Here is an 18850-nt window from a genome sequence, read left to right as displayed (position 1 = left end):
CTGAAAGTTTTCCCTACCCAGGGCATCTTTATGACTTTTGTGGGCCCCAGGCCCTTTTGCTGTGGTGGGCCCATTCCTCCATTAAAAAAAAAAAAAAAAAACCCTTAACATTTTGGTTTACTACTGCATTGGCATCAAGAGGTATATAATGTAGGCTAGAAATTATTATATTCATTTTACCCTTCCAATTTTAAAATAAAATTAAAATATTGTCATGGACCCCAAAAATGCCATGGCTCCTAGGCACTATGGCTGCTGTGCCCAATAAGGACATTGGGCCTGTCCCCAGCTAGTCTGGCTCCTTCCTCCTCAGAGCCTTCACAGCCATCTCTCCCAGGAAATCTCTTTCCCACCTAGTCCCAGCTTACTGTCTGCTTCCACAGCCAGCCTTGTTGTAAATTCACCTTCCTTGCAGATGACAGACATCTGAGAGTTGTCTTTAAAGGATAGTAACTCACCTGCTCTGTGGACAATATTTTGAGCATTTGCAGTCAAAGTGCCTCACTAACAACTTGTGCTCAGGACGCTAGTCCAAGTGAACCACAGTCACATTTCTGATCCAAAAATCATCCAGCAAACACAACACGATCTGCCCAAAGTGAGTCAGAGAGGCTGCTGGGAACAAGACCAAGACTGCTGACTCCAAGTCTCATTCGGAACCACCAGACTAGACCACATGCCCTTGCCCCCTTTTTCTTTCCATCATTCATTTTTTGCCAAAGATGGGTTCTATTTACTGACAATTTGAGCAACGTTAAGCTTCTCATTAGGGAACAAAAGGTAACTCATCATGAGTTTATTATCTCAGTTGAACTGGTAGGGGTGATTCAGAAATTGTCATTCAGGTGTCTGCCCCAGGAGAAGAGGCTGGAGGAATGACAGCCAAACCAGGCGGAGTGTGTTATCAGATACAATCTGTTCTGAGGAAGAGGAGTCAATGGGTAGGTGGCTGCAAGTGCCATAGTATTCTCCTTTCTAAAAACAATGAAGGTAGCCTGGAGTTCTTGGGAAATTTTGTCCAGTGCCTGATATTAGGAGAATTTTCCTGCCTAGTTCAATGAGCGCAACACTCCTATCTGGCATAGGGTTCTAGAGCTTCCAGAACCTCTGGAAAAGGCCTTTTTTTTTTTTTTTCATCAGATCTTTAAGATTCGAGTAGGATGAAACTAGGTATAGATGGACTTTAAGTAGACAGAATCCTTTAATCTGCCAAATCACTGGAGACCCTGCAGGCCACAGAGATTTTTAAAGTATTAAAACTTGAACTGGGCCGGGCGCGGTGGCTCAAGCCTGTAATCCCAGCACTTTGGGAGGCCGAGGCGGGTGGATCACGAGGTCAGGAGATCGAGACTATCCTGGCTAACATGGTGAAACCCCGTCTCTACTAAAAATACAAAAAACTAGCCGGGCGTGGTGGCGGGCGCCTGTAGTCTCAGCTACTTGGGAGGCTGAGGCGGGAGAATGGCGTGAACCCGGGAGGCGGAGCTTGCAGTGAGCCGAGATCACGCCACTGCACTCCAGCCTGGGAGACACAGCAAGACTCCGTCTCAAAAAAAAAAAAAAAAAACTTGAACTGAAAATGAAAGAGGTTATATGGGGGGAATGGGTTCCCCCATAAGATTAAGAATTGAGAAGCTTATTGCCACTCCTCTACAGTATGTGCTGCTTTGCCATACACAGAGTGAAAATCAATCTATTATTACCTAATTCTGGATTATACACAAAGAGCCCGAGGTTTCTAGGCAAAAAACATTTCAAATTCAGCTGAAACAAAGATCACAATTCTCAGTCATGCCGCCAGTGCTCAGGCCTCTTCTGGGATGGAGCCTGCGGTGCTGATGTATGCACACTTGCTCCTGAAGAGGCTGTCCATTCCTTTCTTGCAGCAGCCTTCTGTATTAGCTGAACTTTTCATGTGGAACCAGTGGCCCCTGGTAGTCAGCCATTTCCCCTTGTATTAGGGAAAGAACTTTAAAGGCGGTTTCTGAATGTTTATTTTCAAGCAGTCTGGCTCACCAGCATTCCCCCAAGACTGCCCTTGGCTTGGCCGTGGTGCCAGAGGCATTCTCTGACTCAGCTGTGATGCGGTCCTGTTGGCCACATTTGCACTCCAATTGTGTTGTCTGCTCCAGTGTTGCTGGTTGTCTGGACAAGCTGTCTCCCCAGTAGGGCAGACAACCTGGTCTGAAGAGATGTATGCCAGAGGGAAATACCCCTGGTCTGCTGCCATGGTGAGTAGATGGCACCCAAAGAGAATGAGTTACAATGCGTGTTTTTCCACCCAATGAGTCTGACAGTATCTTCACGAGCCTTTAGTTGTAAGGGTTTTGGTGGCCCTTACCATCATAAAGTCAGACTCTAGTCTTTTTATACAGCTTTCAAGGATGATGTAAACATGAATGAATATTACGTGAGACTTCTCGTATCTGTGCTAAGACCTCAAAGCCCCAAACAATAAGTGACGACAACCTCTATTTTCTAAAGAGAGGTGCTAGACCATCAATATGCTAAGTGGCAACCCCTGGCACCTACCCCGGCTCTACCAGTGTTAGCCCGTCTCTCCCCTCTAGCTTGTGCATATGAGAAGGCTCGAGATGAATCAGAGAGATTGGAGATGGGGTTTCTATAAAGAGCGTTGTCACAGAACCGCCCTGCTATGTGTTTCCTTTCAACCTCTCCAGGGAAGGCAAGGGGATTGCTTCCCCTTTCTTACCTTGTCTAAAGGAGGGGCCTTAAGGGAACCACTCATGGAAAAGGTAGAGGAAGGAAACTGCCATCTAACCTCATCCCCTCCCCTATGTGCAGAAATTTCTGAGCTCTGCAATTGCTCTGAACCTTGAGATGAAGGGGGTCAGAGTTCTTAAGAAAGCTTGACCAGTGATACTGGAGTGTGGTGTGATGCAGAGATGGAGCCTGGCACTGGTGCATACCTCTAAAGGCAAGAAGCTGACCCTAGGGACCTGTGGGGGAAGAGTAGAGAAAAAGGAGTTTGCTGCCGGTGAACTGCACTTCCAGAGTTTGAGGGGGCAATTTAGAAGGCAGCTGGGCTACACTACCTTAAAAGAACTCTTCTCAAGAGAACTGCCTGCCAGTGCGGTAATTCCATTAGAAGGGAGCTGTTGGGGCATACCATGACTTATAGGAGCTAAGAAGGATTCATAGATGGTCAGCCAGAGAGTTGCTCAACCCTGTCTGGCAACACTAAAGTGGGATCCCCCATTGGCCATGACAGGAATGCCAGAATTTGGCCATGTGCTGTATGAAGGGCATCACCTCTAGATTAAATAGCAACAGTCAAGTGAAAGTTTTGTCCCTGGCCTTTGCCTTTCTGTTCCATCCCCACCCCGCCTATTGCCTCCCAACCCTGAAGCAGCCAGAAGCCAGTAAGAGGGAGAAGAGGTAGGGAAGAAAAAGGTGAAGTATGAAGAGACAAAGCACAAACCTTTCTCTCTACAGCTGTTGTGTGGCCCAGTCTGTGGGAAGATCTAAACTAAATGAGACATTGCAGTTGTGACTTGACTGAACCTAATCCTTGAAAGTGAAGATGTTTATTAATACCTGAAAGTAACTGGAAAGCCACAGCAAGTCATCCAAGGGTAGAGAAAGGAAATTCAGCAGACCTTGCACAAAGAAAATGGTAAGTAAATTAAGAAAGCTGCTTCCCTACCGCATGCTTCCACCATGCACCAAGTGGATCAATGCAGAGAGTAAATAAATAGGTCCTGTTAAGACGACCCTTGCTCATTCCAAACTGAAATGAGTAAAGAGTGTCATGATCATGGAGAGATGATCCATCCATCTCGTGATGTTTGATGGAATAAAATAACTCTAACCTTTTTTTAGGTTTTGAAACCTTGTCCAGCTTCTTCCAGAGCAACACAACAAGCAGGCTTGGTTTTTTAAATATCAGCAAAGAGATGCATTTCCCTCATTATTTTTCCGGCAATCACCTATTTTTCTTTTTCTTTTTTTTCACTAAGGTAGGTAGAAAACAGTAATGATCTGAGCTGTCAGTAGGTTACCTCCTGAAAGATTTTGTTTCACTTCATGAAATATGAATAAAGAAAGAAACCCATATGTGATGAGTCAGAATTAAGAAAACACAGTATAAAAATCACAACCCCTCCAGTATTCCAAAGATGTCCCACCACAATTCTTACTGCATTATTTTAGTCATTTCTATCATTAGACAATAATTTGGGGGCACGATGCTCATTTAAAAACCTTGACTCAATGTTTGGGGCAGATTGTTTGGAACATACAAGGAAATGAAGGAAAACTCATATCCACATTGTAGTTTTCAGAAATTACATTCACTGTTTGCTTTTCTACAACCCAAAGACTAGCACTCTCCTGGGAAGACTTCCCTCAACCCTCTCTGCAGTTCTGAAATTCTTAAGTAGACAATGAGCTCCCCTTCTACATGCTGTTTCTCCAATTTTTACCTGAAAGCAAAGGCAAAAGCTGCATCCAGTATGTGAACGAACACAAGATGAACTCACATAGAGCAAAATCTGCTGTTGCAGGCAGACATCTGAACCATTTAATCTTAACTTTGCCACCCAAACTGATAGAGCTCCAGGGAAATCAGTATACCCAGTAGAAAGCAAATATAGGAGAGGCAACCTCTTTCCTTTTTAGAGCATTGGAGGGTTTGTTTTGCTTTGTTTTAAAGAATGATACTGACCAAATCTTTGAGTCCTATGGGCAGAGCTTTTCAAATAAAGTATTTTAGAATCTTTTGAACTCATCATTTTTAGCCCCACCCTCTATAGGGGAAAGACTTACAGAGCACTCCAGGCTTAGAGGAGTGTGTGTGTGTGTGTGTGTGTGTGTGTGTGTGTGTTGAGTGGGGATGTTGGCTAATGAATGGCCAAAATATTAGTCCAAAGGTTGAAGAGGACTTGGAGTGAAATAACAGGAAAGATTGGAATGCAGGCAATCAGGCTTCCTGCTAATCATAAGTAGGAATGTAGCCTGCGACCTAGGGGTTCCTCTGCCATCATCACATACCTTGTGCTTCTCAAATGCTGTCCAATCATAAAATAAACCATCCACTCTCATGCCTCTACACTTTTGCACATGCTGCGTTTGTCTCCTCCTTATCCATTTCTTCAAATTCCCGTTCTGTTATTCCTTCCTCAAGAGAGCCTTCTCTGTACCCCAAAACCAAGGTAGTCTTTTTTCTGTGGTTTCATATCATTTATTTCATACCTCTATTAGTCATGCATTACTGTGCATGCTTGCAAGTTTATGTAGCATTTTGGTATTCAGATAATTTGAGAAATGCCATAATGTACATGAGCACAGAACTATATTAAAGGTGGTGGGAAATCCTGAAATAAAGAAATCTGTTTAGCTTTCTTTAATGCAGGGTTTCCCCAGTTTATTTGACCACATATCACCCTTGTGCTCCATATAAGGATTAGGGAAGGACATTTTGGGAAAAGTTGGTTCCTATAAACTCTTTGAGGTTAATGATTTTTTTCTTTTTTTTAAGCATCTTTTTTTTTTTTTTTAAACTATACTTTGAGTTCTGGGATACATGTGTCAAATGTGCAGGTTTGTTACACAGGTATACATGCGCCATGGTGGTTTGCTGTACCCATCAACCCGTCATCTACATTAGGTATTTCTCCTAATGCTATCTCTACCCTGCCAACAAGCCCCAGTGTGTGATGTTCCCCACCCTGTGTCCATGTGTTCTCATTGTTCAGCTTCCGCTTATGAGGGAGAACATGCGGCGTTTGGTTTTCTGTTCCTGTGTTAGTTTGCTGAGAATGATGGTTTCCAGCTTCATCCATGTCCCTGCAAAGGACATGAACTCATCCTTTTTTATAACTGCATAGTATTCTGTGGTGTATATGTGCCACATTTTCTTTATCCAGAATGACTGTTTTTTTACATCACCAGGGTATGCAAGAATGTAAATATAAATACATGTAAAAAGTGCTTATTATGTGTTTGTTGAATGAGTGAAGGAATGAATAAGTGATCAATGAAGAAGCGTAATTCTGGTGTTGAGGCTCTGACTGGGTAATCCCATGGATTGCTGGAAGGTAGGTAGAAGATCTTTTTAGACTTCCTCCCTTCAACCCTCGGGTCAGTTTCTTTTTCAGCCCACAGTATTGACATATGGGTACCAAGCAATGCTAGTGGGAAAAGCTGCCTGCCTTGGGGAAGTATTCTAGAATAGCCAAGAAAGAAGAGGAAGAATGGGAAAATGGAGAGAAGGAGATGGGAGGGAAAAAGGGAGTGGGAGAGGAGAGAGGCAAGTGCTTATGTCAGGGGTGGCAGCACCCTACCAGCAAGTCTTAGTGCTTCTCAAGGATGACCACACCACTATGCCTACGTCTTGACCCTTCTGGTCAAGATACTAGAAAATCCAGGGCCTCTTTTTCTCAACCCTTTGTTCCTTTAGTTCTCCTTTTCTTCTAGTGCCAAATGCTGTGTGCTTATAAGTATCCAGGAGGGACTCAAGCCATTTTGAAATAGATCTCACTGAATGGTGAATTTGGAGATTTTGGTAAATAGCATTAGGCAATGAGAGAAAAGTAAAATATTGGAACTCAAAGCCATCTTTGAATCATTGAATTCAAATTGCTCATTTGCAGATGTGTCAATGGAGACCCTAAGAAGTTGAGGGCTTAGTCAAGGTAATAAAGTACTCTGATAACTGAGCCTGGAGCACAAGTATTTGGACTCCTAGCCTGGGGCTCTTTCTCTATCCCTGGGGACACAAATATAGTCAGAATATTCTATGATTGCAGATGGGCGTGAAGAAGGACTAGGAGAATTACACTCTTCAAAGGATGAATTGCACTCAGATAACATAGTCAAATGGATGATTTGACACTAGTCCATTGGTCTGTTGCCTCTTCCAAGAAATATATGTTCTCCCCAGCCAGCTGCCTCTTGCCATCATTGAGGATGAAAAATGAAACACTGAATAATCACTGAATCATAATATTGGTTACCCACAGGGTTTGACTTTGGAACTAATTTTTAAATGATTTGGGAAAAGTTCTCTAACACTTCCCCATTGTTAAATTTGCATCTCTGTGCAACTGTGATAATGACAGGAGACATAATTGCCATTTTGATGCATCAGCCTTTCAAGATCCTTTCTGTTCCTTGTATTAGATTCTTAAGATAGGACAGAAAAACAATCTCAAAACTAGCCTATTGTCACACATGAAGAAAAAATCATCGGGCTTTTCTTTCTTCAAACCCCAAGAGACTGTTAGTTGCTTTACTCATTTACATAGAGCTCTCAAGAGTTGGTGACATTTTATTATTTTGAGTTAACCCAACTGTCTTTTAAAATACTCATGAAGATTCATGGATTACTTTGCCATGACTGGTTATCATTCACTGTACACAGAGCACTCGTTTATAGTGTGGTTCCTACAAAGGGCCCCAAATGAGGATAGGCCACTTATTTATAAGGTAAAAATATGGACTATCCATAGAAAAAATTCAATCTCTTGTCACTGTCAAAAGTGCTAAACAGCACTTTGGGAGGCTGAGGCAGGCAGATCACCTAAGGTCAGGAGTTTGAGACCAGCCTGGCCAACATGGGGAAACCCTGTCCTTACTAAAAATACAAAAATTAACTGGATGAAGTGGTAGGTGTCTGTAATCCCAGCTACTTGGGAGGCTGAGGCAGGGAGAATTGCTTGAACCCGGGAGGTGGAGGTCTCAGTGAGCTGAGATCACACCACTGCACTCCAGCCTGGGCAACAGAGCAAGACTCCATCTCAAAAAAAAAAAAAAAAAAAAAAAAAAGAAAAGAAAAGGCTGAACCTAGGTTTTAAAGGTAGGAAGTACATAAACATGCTTTTTTTTTTTTTTTTTTTTTTTTTTGGTCTTATCTCAATTTCTTATGTAAGTGACCCCAGATGCATCTGAAGAAACAGTTTCTGGGGGATTCTTCTGTACTCTTGCTCCACCTTTTTACTGTCCATCTACTGAAATAATCCCTGTCATGTTAATCCATCTAAAAACACTGCTGTGATGGTGTCTCTCCCCTGCCCAAACACCTGTGTGGCCTCCCATTGTCAATGAAATAAAGTCTCTTACCTGGCATTCCAGGCATTTTCGAATTTGTCCCTGTACTGCTTTCTCAGCCACATCTCTTCCCCCATCCACCCCTCGTAGCTACCACCACTGTATCATTGCTCTTAGCTTTTTCTCATCTTTGTCAAAATCATACCAATCCCCGAAATACGGTTTACTTCTTTTATCATGTCTTCTAGGACATCCAAGCAGTGAGGGGCCTCTTTTGTCTCTGAATTCCCAACACCTTTCTTTTTTGGTGGGGGAAGGAGACCACTCTTATTGCACTTGACACATACCGCCCTTTGTTAACATCCAGTTGTGATAAAAATCTCTTTTCCTTTCTTGAAAGAATCTTCCTTGAAGCTGGGAAGGGGCCATAGAGGATCTGTCATTTTAGTTGTCATTTTCCCCATTATATCTAATGCTGGGTCAAATTAATGACAATGCTAGATTTAAAGTTGCATTTGTTTTAAACAGGCAAGCTCCATGAGACTCCGATCTTTTTATTTGTGGTTACTTATAAGTAACTTATTCTAAGAAGCCTGAACATGTTGTAAAAGAAAAGAAACTTGTCAAATGAAGGTTGCAAAATAGAAGTTGGCCAACAGGACCTGACCTGCAAATGTGTTTTATTGGCCCACACTGTGATTTTAGAAAACATTCACCAACTTTTAAACATTTGGGAAATTTCACACACCTGCCTTCCTGATGATCTTGAAACATCAAAAGATCTAGCAACCCGGGCTTGCATTCTCACACAGCAGCAACTCATTAGAGCCGAGTAGCCTTTGCACAGGGTCTCTGCTGTCTAGTTTGCCGCAGTCCTCACCCAGCCCACATGTCATTTGCTTATACTGTCTGCCTGGCTGTTACAGGAGACTGAACCTGAGATTCGGGATATAAAGGAGAAGATAGAATAGGAGCAAAGAGAACAATAAGGTTAGGATGAAGACGGTCTAGAGTCAAGATAAGCTGAAGGATAAGCACTTTTGAAAAAAAGAGTTGGAGACATGGTTAAAAATATTCAGATGACAAAAAGCAATAGTGAATGAAGAAAAATGGAAAGAACCATAAAAGGTCATCAATATCTCTGTGTAAAGGATCAAAAGAGAAAAAGTTAACTGTTTGCAGCAGAATAAAAATTCCTGTCTTGTTCTTGTTGAAAAGCCAGCCGCCAGAAGCTTCTTACTCCTTGGAGACCTTGGAGTCGAGGATGAAATGTCTTGCAACTGTGGAGAAGCCTAGGCTTTTCCAAAGCCTACCAGGGTCCAGGTGAGAGCAGTGGTAACCCACAAGTAAGCCCTTGCCCTTGTCTCTCTTCTGTGGAGGACTTCTTCTCAAAGCTGACTTCTTGCTGATAACACAACCTCACCTCTCATTTTCCTTGCAGAGAAGCAGCCTTCTTCACCACTAGGGGGGCCTGTTGCACACCACATTCAGAGCTAATCAGCAGTATTGGCTCACCTCACTGTCACTTGGGAAGTTCCTAGGACCCATTCCCATCCTTTGATCTATTTTCAGTGAAAAGTAACCTAGGATTATTCCAGCCTTGTCTTTAGAAATGAGAAATATTAAACAACAAATACACAAGAAAGTAAAGCATAATATGGAAATGTGAAAATACAAGACTAGGCCACAAGTGAAGGAAAATCTTTACGGGGTGGCCTTCCCCGTAGCTACAGAGCTCACAGGTGCAGCTTGTCTCTACCTCCCTGTAGATCCTTCCCTACTCTTCTGCCACACCTCCTGGTTCCTACTTAGTTCCTACTCACCCTCCTCCCTCCTCTCTTCCCTATTGACAGAAGCCACAGCTAGGTCAGTGCAGGAAGTGGGAGGAGACAGCAGAAAAATTTATCCTGGGAAAGGGACTCCATTTGACCGCAGCTCACCCAGTTCACTCTTGAAGGTGTGATCCTGTGGGAGAATGGAATGGACATTCCGAATACTTCCTCCTCCAACAAACCAGTTCACGTTGGGATTCCAGCGGTTCACAAAGCCACAGAGATGATTTTCTTCAAAGTCACATTCTGGGGAAGGGAAACAAAAACACTGCATGGACACACAGTCACACCTGGGTACACCCATCCTACTACAGAGTTTGCTCTTAGATATTCAGAAGTTTCTCTCTTCCTTTGCCCACTGTGACCTTTCTACCAGGACCCCCGCACAATATTGGTCAAGAAGAGAGACAGATCCTGTAATAAATCAAGATTCTAATTCATCATTGGCCCTTTGGATTATGGCCCTTCCACTTATTAGCCATGTGACTTGGAGCATGACTTATCACTTTTTGTAGCCTCTGTGTCTCCATATGTGAAATGGGGACAATGTTCCTACTTCACAGAGCTATTGTAAGTGTGGAGAGCTCCCAGCGCAGTGCCAGGCATGTGGTCAGTGCTTGGTACAAGTCAGCTGTTTTTATCAGTCACCTCTGTCTCAAAGCACTGCTCAGCGTTATGCTCTGAGCTCTAGAAAATTTTTTCCACAACCCTTTCTTGAATCTGGTAGCCCAGTCCTCTTTTCCTTTCTCTTCTCATGATGAACAAGTTGCCCAGAGCTGAGGGGCATGTGTCCAAGATGCTAAAATTCCATTTTTCTTATAAATGAGAACCCAGGCAAAATAGGTGGGACAGATCTATCCTAGGTTCTGGGTTCCTTTTGCAGCTACTGAGTGGAGAAGAGAGAGAGGATAATCAGACCCTCCTCTTCTCCCCTTAGTGTCGTTGGCATGTTTGCGTGGATATATTGATCTTCATCAACAACTTTTCCTTAAAAAGGAGCAAGAAACTCACAAGCTAATGCCTCCACTGACCCTTATAATCATGCAATTAAACTAGGAAGTATAATTGTGCTGGCCATTGGCCCCCTGCAGATCAATTTTGCTCTTCTCCACCTGATAGGTCCTGCAGAGGTTGACCTATCTGAACTGTATCAATGGGCTCCCCTGCCTTCCATCTCCCTGTTGGATTCGACCAATGGAAGGTGGAAGGAGAGTGAAATCAGGGGTTTAATTGCACAGCAGTCTCCCAGCCAGGTCGCCATGGGTTGGCAAATCTTGTCAAGCAGTCCTCACCAAATAGCTATTGTTTATAGGTACTGGAAACTCCTCCTCCCTTGTCCTTTCAGGCCAAAAGAAGACAACAGCTCATGAATTATCACTGTTACTAGTCCTGGGTCACAGAGCTGTCCCTTGCTGGCTTCCTTTATGACTCACAGTTTGTGATCTCTTCAGTGAGCTTCCCTCAAATTACTCAGGTTGAGTGTATCCTGTTTCCTCCTTCCTGCCAGGATCTTGACTGGTATAGTCAGCAATGTGTTTTTACATTAGCAAGCACTGAAAATTTCTAAGATTTTCATTTTCAATGTTTCCACCACAGTGTCTGCTAACCAATGCCCTAACATTCAGTGCCAAAGGCTGCCTAAGAGTAAAATAAAAAGCAAAATATTCCTCAATGTGCCCGGCTTCATTCTCAGCACTTTACATAAATTAACTTATTCAATCCTCAAAGCAGCCCCATGACATAGGCACTGTTACTAACCTCATTTTACAGATGAGGAATGGAAAGAGACAGAGAAAGTACCCAGAAAGAAAGAAGTGAGAGCATGATCATAGAGTTTAACGAGTTAAAAGTGTTGGCATCCTTTTGTTTCAAACAAATCAGAAGTCACCAAATCATTTGAAGAAAGGCAACATGTCTTGGATGCCCAGCACTGTATATACCAATCATCTTCATAGCCACGATCTCATTCCTCCTCCCAAGAATCCTAGGAGGGAAGCATTTTATTCCCATTTTACAGATGACAAAGCAGAGGCTGAGGCTCAGTAAGCTGACTGGGCCAGCAGGTGGCGCTCCACCAGGGGTGTTTAACTTCTCTGTCGTTTGCAACCTTTTACAGATGCCAGGTGGGAGCCCAGAGGGAGGCTCAAGGAAGGGAGCCTGAGCCTCACTGTATCTTCAGAAAATGGTATATTTTCTTTCACTTGCCCTAGAGACATCATTGAGATCAAAACAGAGAAGTGAAACTTCAGGGGATTAGCAAAGGCTTTTTTGTTGTTGTTGTTGTTCAGAACCTTCTTTGACTGTCCTTTCTCTTCCCCGCCACGTTCATTTAGCCTTCAAGAGCTGTCAGTGCTGAAAAATCTCTCAATTCTACTGCCTTTTTCCGATTCCACTGCTAATTCAGTATTGCCCTCATTAAGTCCCCTCTGTAAGGTCACAGCTGCTTCCTAGGGGTTTTCCCACCTGCTGAGTATTTTCCTTGTACCCAACTCATCTTCCACGTGACAGCTGGAGTCATCTGAAAGTGCAGCTGCACACCTCTCCCCTGCTGGCTGACCCATATGATTCAGCAGGTCCAAGCTCCACATCCTGCATCCACACTTTTCCATCACAAACTCCCTTAGCAGTCTTGGTCTTCACTTCAAACACCTTACTCAGCCTCTTCCCTTTGCCTGAACCTGCTCTGTTCTTTCTCCCCACAGAAGTCTGGCCACAGAGAACCCTTGCCTTCCTACCCTGCACCTCCATTTAACTAAATTCTTCTCCTTCTTGAAACTCCAGCTCCAATGCATTGTCCCTATTCAGTCCTCTCCAATTTCTTCTCCTCCTCCCTGCGCCCCCACTGCACAGCTTGTCCTTCCTCAGCAGTAGTTATCATATACAGAACTAGCTTCAGTGTAGACAAATAGAGACTGAACCACCATAGGACAGGGTTTACCCTTTCTTTATGCCCTCTTGGAAGCTGGCACATAAGAGACAGCCAACCAACTCTTCTCAAGTGAATTCTAAGTGACAACTGTGATTATTAAGAGGAGGGCAGTGGTATGCCAAGAGAGAAATGAGGGAAAGAAGATAATACAATGTCTGCTTTTCTGGCACATGCTACAAAAAGCTGAGTTTCCAGCAATTTGTAAATTATTTTAATCAGAACATGTCAAGGTTAAGGTGGCAGTTCTCAAGTTACAGTTGCTGCATCTGTGTTTCTTTCATTAATCCAGACAGTACAGGCAAATTCTAATGAGCCTTCCCACACTAAAGACAAAACAACATACAGTATTCAAATGAACCTAGCAAAGAATTTAAACCAGTATGCATTATGCAGTGCATTCTATAAAATACTTGGTCTTTACGATTGATTCAGTTCCCTCTGGCAACAGTAGCTTTTAGAAAAAGATTCGCAGTTTGATTTAATGAAAATGAAGCCCACTTACCAATACAGTAGCCGGTTGTCATCTTGATTTCAAACAGTGCAATGCTGGCTGTGTTTCCCTGTCCTAGTACACCTTCTATTAAAATCTGCACAACATATGGGGAAGAAGGGGAGTTAGACTTCAAAACATCATGTTTCCTTGGTTCAGTATTTCAGCTATTAGTCTGGAGCTGTTCAGCCATTCAAGGCAAAATAGGATTGTTAGTCTCAGCTAATTGCTATTGGATACCAATTTCACTATGGACTTTACTAAAAGAATGTGTGTGTATGTATATGTGTGCATGCGCATGTGTGCATGCGCATGTGCACATAAACTCATACATCAAAACTTCGAGGTGAGTAAGGCATCTGATAGAAGCTCAGAGCCAGCTGTCTTCTCTTCTATTGTTATCCCAACCACCACCATCTTCAGTGCTTGTGGTAGCACTTGTGGTCCTGTTTCTGAAAGTAATCACTTTTTCTCCTGTGGTTTTAGCCCTATTTTCTGCAACTATGCTGGCAGATTTAGGAGGTGATAACTGCTGGGAGGATGTTGTAAAAGAGGGAACTCAGAGGCCCCATGCTCCATCCTCAACCACCAGCTGACAGGGAAGGACTCCAGGCAGAAAGAGGGTATTGGAGAGTAAAGTATTTCAAGCTTTTCAAAGAAGAAGCAGGATGGGATAGGAAACTGAAAGGTGGATTAGGAATGGGGAATGTTTTCATGATGGCTCCATTGTGTCCTTGATGAAATATTTTCAATAAACATCACACTTCATGGCCAGGTGTGTCTGGATCCCATCCTCCTTCCTTATCCAATCCACACCCAGCATCACCTTATATTCTCTACTTTCCTTTTCCAGGACTCCCAAAGGAACACCTTCCCTCTTTGAAAAGGAAATGGAACATATCCTTTAAGTATTTTCTCTCTTTTAAAGTATTTTCATTTTCATTTTATTATAGTTAATGTTTTGTTCAAAATTTGTAGCAAAGAAATGATTAAGATGATAAACACATAGCACACACAGTTTAGAAGGATGAAATAAAATTATAGAAATGAGAATACTCCCTAAAAGCCATAGAAAATCTATTTCAATGAAGAGGGTGGTTTAAGCCCCATTTAGATTTTTACAGAAGGCTTATTTAAATAGATGGGAAAGAAATCTGGGAAGAAGCTCTTTTAAGGAATAAACAAAATGTTAAGTTCCATTGCTAATATTCTTCTATGGTATATATCCTATGAAACATCACATCAAAATCCAGGAGATAACTAACCTCCACGTCAGAAATTTTCATAAGATTTTAGAATAGTATAAAGCAAAGATAAGAGGCTCTATATCTTTCTCCAAAACTCCACCTACCTTGAATTTCTTGGAACTGTTTTGCAAATCCAAGCTGGCTATGAGCCAGCTGTCTGAAGGTTCCTTAGCTGACCAAAGCAAGCGATCAAAGCTTTCATCTTCAAATCTCATATAGAGGTTCAGCTGGCTGGGATCTGACAGAGATTCTGAAGATGTGGTTATCTGGTAGACCAAGCGGAGGCAGCTCCATTCCTCAGCCTGTAAGTCAGAACTTAGCAGCACAGCTTTCTCCCCCTGCTTGCCAAAGGAGGTATCCACGTAAATGTAATGACCTGGAAAGAGAAAGGAACACAGGAAAATGATCAATTTTTGGTTTGCAACCTGGAAAAATATGCAACTGCAGTCAAGTCTCTGGGCAGATAAACCTGCAGATATATTTTGTCAACCCACTGGAAGCTGCCTGAACACTGGATCACTGGCCTCTTTTGAAAAAATTGAAAGCACTGAGGCCATGTTACCAGATGACGACAACAGGCTGGAGCTGAGTGGTGCTGCCTCTTCAGAGGGTGGCATGTGGTCTCCGCTTTGCCGTAATTGCCATCACTCCCTCTTCACTCCTGACACTGTCTCTGCTTTTTATTCTTTTACACCAGGCCCATTTAGCACATTGCATTCATCTCCCTGGTCCCCATAGGCATATGTTTCTGCAGGCTGAGGGACATCAGAATCAGAAGAGCAGCATGACTGAAGTCAGCATAACTAGGTGGACTCAACCTTCTCCTTACATAGCTCTCCCCATTACCTAATGCTTCAATCTGCATTTAACTTGTACCATTATGTAAACTGAATTGATTTGGTTACCTAAGACTGGATCTTGGGACCTAGGCAGAAAAAGTACATTGTAAGCTATTTTATTTTTTAAATTAGGAATAAGACTTCCTTCCCTTGACTCTTCCATGACCGAATTTCATAGTTCTGAGAACTAAATGAGGAAACACTTGCAAAACATGTAGCACAGGGCTGGGAAAGCACTGGACACTCTGAGACTAGCAATCATCCTTCCTTCTCCTCTATCCTCACTTCTCCTTTTGGATTCCCTCTTTCCTCCTTTCTCCTTCTCCTCCTCACTTCTGTCTTCCTCTTCCCGTTTCCCCGTCCTTCTCCTCCTCCTTTCCTTTTCCTCTGTTCATTCTCCTTCCCTTCTCCCTCTACCCTCCTAATATTGACAAGTGTTTTCTGCTGACTGTACAGGATGTGAAAAACATTTCTATTAAAAAAGGTGGGGCATTGAAGCCAAGAACCTTAACTCAAGCCTTCCAAACTCACCTCTGGCCATCTGGTTTCCTATATCAATGATCCGATTGCCTGTGGGTCTTTGGGGACCTCCTGGGCCTTTCTGGCCTTGCAGATTCTCATGATTTCTCAGAGGGTCCCACATTCATGGCTGTCATTTAACCTGCTGTCTTTCATCCTGTGGCTTCCCCCTCCCTGTGTCTGCAGTTCAGTCTCCCTAACCCTAAACTCTTACTAGAAAGGATCTGAAAAGCCTCTTTGTTTTGCTTGATGTTCTTAGCCTGTCCTCCCACGCTTGTTGTCTCAAATGCCCATCCCAGCCTGGATCCTTATCTCTGTGGCGAGTACTGACAGGCCAACTGGAGCTCAGATGACGGCCATCCTCACATGAGGGACACAGTTAGGGCACTGTCTTCAGGGATCCTTGCTTGCCGACTGAAGGGTTTCAAGATCAAGATCTAACTCTTGCTGGCAATCTTCTTAACATAGCAACCACCCACTGGGTGCAGATAGCAATTGCTTCCAGATGCCAACCCAGGCACCCTTGTGGAGAAATCTGGCCCTTGCAGCGATTGCTGCCACCACCATACCTCCCACATATAGGCAACGCTCACTGCAACCCAGGCCCAACTACTGTTCTAAGTGCTTCGCGCGCATTTCCGAGGTGAAAGGCTTGTTGGGTTTGACTATTCTAAGCCAGGGCTCTTGAGGCCAACCCTTTTTGGATAAAAGTGCCGCTTCTTGTGGCGTGAGGAATGTATTAGTGCCATCCTCTTTCCCCACTCTTTGCTACTGTCCCAAAAGAAGGGACTTCAAGCAGGCTGGATTGGGGGAGATCACATGAGTACCTCAAACCTTTTCCGAGGAAATAGAGAGTTGGGACATGGAGTATAAAAGAGGAAAAAAACAAATAAAGACCTTGCTATGTCCTATCAACATTCACATCAAATACCAACTTTGCTGCCATGGGAGGCTCAATTTTCCCTGGGCACTTCCCCAGCCTCCCCTTTTTTCTCCCTCCCCTTTTCCTTTCCCCACTCTAGAAAGGGCAATGCTCTTAAAGTTGAGCCCAGAGTCACCTGGAAATCTTGTTCAAATACAGATCTCCAGGCCCACCCCTTGAGTTTCCAAACCAGTAGGGCTGGGGTGATGCTGCATTTCTAACAGATTGCATTTCTTAGACATTCCAGGAGATGCTGATGCTACTGGTCTTTGAGAGCTGCTGACTTACAATGTATGACAGGTAAATAGGGTTCATTCTCCAGCCACCTCTCATCTACCAAAGAAAGTGCAGGCTCCTGTGGCACGTAAAGGACGGAGGCAACAGTTATGCTGGAAGGTACAACGCAAATTTAAGTGAATGTGTGTTACAGCAGGTGCACAGAGTCCATCTGCCAGTGATTTTCTTGGCTTTTCAGTGAGTGCCATAAAAAATTCTCTTGATATTCTCTCACCTGATCAGATTTTGCTATAAGCGTATGCTAATGTTCTCTTGTCAAGAACCTTTGAGAGCACACACTATATAAAATGTACTATTTAAAATACCTAGATTTTATTCTGTGTGATGAAAGTTGGTGCTATTCATTGAGTGATTTTGACATCTTAGCCATAAATGTGAGTTATTTTAAAATATTGGAATTTTGTATTTAAATTAAAGATCTCATATTTGTTTTTAGGTCACGCCATGTGAATGTGCCTATTAGCTGCATTACAGTCCAAGCAAAGATGTATCTACCCAGCTGATTGGATGCAATGCACTCAGCAGAATGATGCATTTTCCTAGACCTAATCATTAGCCCAAGCGCCGCCCACCTCCACTATCACTGCCAACTTCAAGACTAATTTTCTAAATTAATCACTACATTTTCCAGGCCTGCTCTGGATACAGCCTTGGAACCCTTCTAAATATAGTGCTCCATGTAGCCACTGCCAATCAATCTGAGTTGGCACTTCAGTTGAAACTACTTGTTATCTCTGCTTGTGGCTTCAGTGTAGGGGTATATTTTGTTGTCATGTTATAGCTAAATTGAACTAGAAGGAACATGGCATGTTTTGAAGAAGTTTTAGAAAATATAGGATGAGGAAGATATTAATGTCAAGGATGTTGCCTTTCCCTGCCTTGTCACTAAGAAAATTGCTATTCTAGAATAAATGTTGAGTTCTTTTTACTTAAAAAGAATCATTTTACCACCGAGTGAATTAATGAAGTTTTCTTTGGGTGTAAAATGTTTTATTTATTCCATCTTAATCAGATTGATATTTGGAAGTTAACTTTAGACATAATTCACATTCCATAGAATTCACCCGTTTAATACAATTCAGAGGTTTTTAGCATATTCACAAAGTTGTGCACCATCACCACTATCTAATTCCAGAACATTTTCACCATAACCCCAAAAGGAAACCCTGTACCTATTAGCAGTCACCCCTCATTCTCCCGACCCCCAACCTCTGGAAACCACTGATCTACTTTCTGTTTGCCTGAACTTGCCTATTCTGGAAACTTTATATGAATAGAATTATATAATATGTGTCCCTTTGTGACTATCTTCTTTCACCCAGCATAATATTTTCAAGGTTCATCCATATTGTAGCATATATTAGAATTTCATTCTTTTTGGGGGATGATATTCTATTTTATGGATATACCACATTTGATTTATTCATTCATTAGTTGATGGACATTTGGATTGTCTCTACTTTTTGACTATTATGAATAATCCTGCCATGAGCATTTTTATGCAAGTGTTTTTGTATACAAAAATTTCAGTTCTCCTAGGTGTATACCTAGGAGTGGAATTGTTAGGCCACATGGAAATTCTATGTTTAACTTTTTGACGAACTGCCAAACTGCTTTCTCAAGTGGTTGCATCATTTACATCTCCACCAGCAGTGTATGAGAGTTCCAACTTTGCACATCCTCGCCAACACTTGTTATTGCCCATCTTTTTTTTAATTATAGTGACGCTAGTAGATGTGATCTCTGGTTATGCTTTGGATTTGCA

The 18850-nt window shown here is 42.7% G+C and overlaps 1 protein-coding gene and 2 long non-coding RNA genes across 4 annotated transcripts in view; 2 read left to right on the top strand and 1 right to left on the bottom strand.

Annotated features, from left to right (window-relative positions):
* Positions 1 to 18850, bottom strand: part of MAMDC2 (MAM domain containing 2) — a 177494-nt gene that overhangs the window by 93800 nt on the left and 64844 nt on the right. For both annotated transcript variants that reach the window (XM_005581898.5, XM_045373130.2), the window contains exons 3-5: positions 14613 to 14884; positions 13274 to 13358; positions 9951 to 10088 (exon numbers count right to left, since the gene is read on the bottom strand). In XM_005581898.5, the coding sequence (XP_005581955.1) occupies positions 9951 to 10088; positions 13274 to 13358; positions 14613 to 14884 (495 nt within the window). The remainder of the gene's footprint in view (positions 1 to 9950; positions 10089 to 13273; positions 13359 to 14612; positions 14885 to 18850) is intronic.
* Positions 1 to 18850, top strand: part of LOC135967467 (uncharacterized) — a 40541-nt gene that overhangs the window by 5814 nt on the left and 15877 nt on the right. The window contains exon 2 of the long non-coding RNA XR_010581600.2: positions 3457 to 3637. This is a non-coding gene — a long non-coding RNA (uncharacterized lncRNA). The remainder of the gene's footprint in view (positions 1 to 3456; positions 3638 to 18850) is intronic.
* On the top strand, positions 9215 to 18049 carry LOC123569119 (uncharacterized). Its single transcript, XR_006692647.3, has 3 exons — positions 9215 to 9333; positions 17027 to 17184; positions 17522 to 18049. It is a non-coding gene; the product is annotated as an uncharacterized lncRNA (long non-coding RNA).

This window comes from Macaca fascicularis, chromosome 15 (assembly GCF_037993035.2).
Source record: "Macaca fascicularis isolate 582-1 chromosome 15, T2T-MFA8v1.1".
Classification (NCBI taxonomy): domain Eukaryota; kingdom Metazoa; phylum Chordata; class Mammalia; order Primates; family Cercopithecidae; genus Macaca; species Macaca fascicularis.
This window is presented reverse-complemented; position numbering and strand designations above follow the sequence as displayed.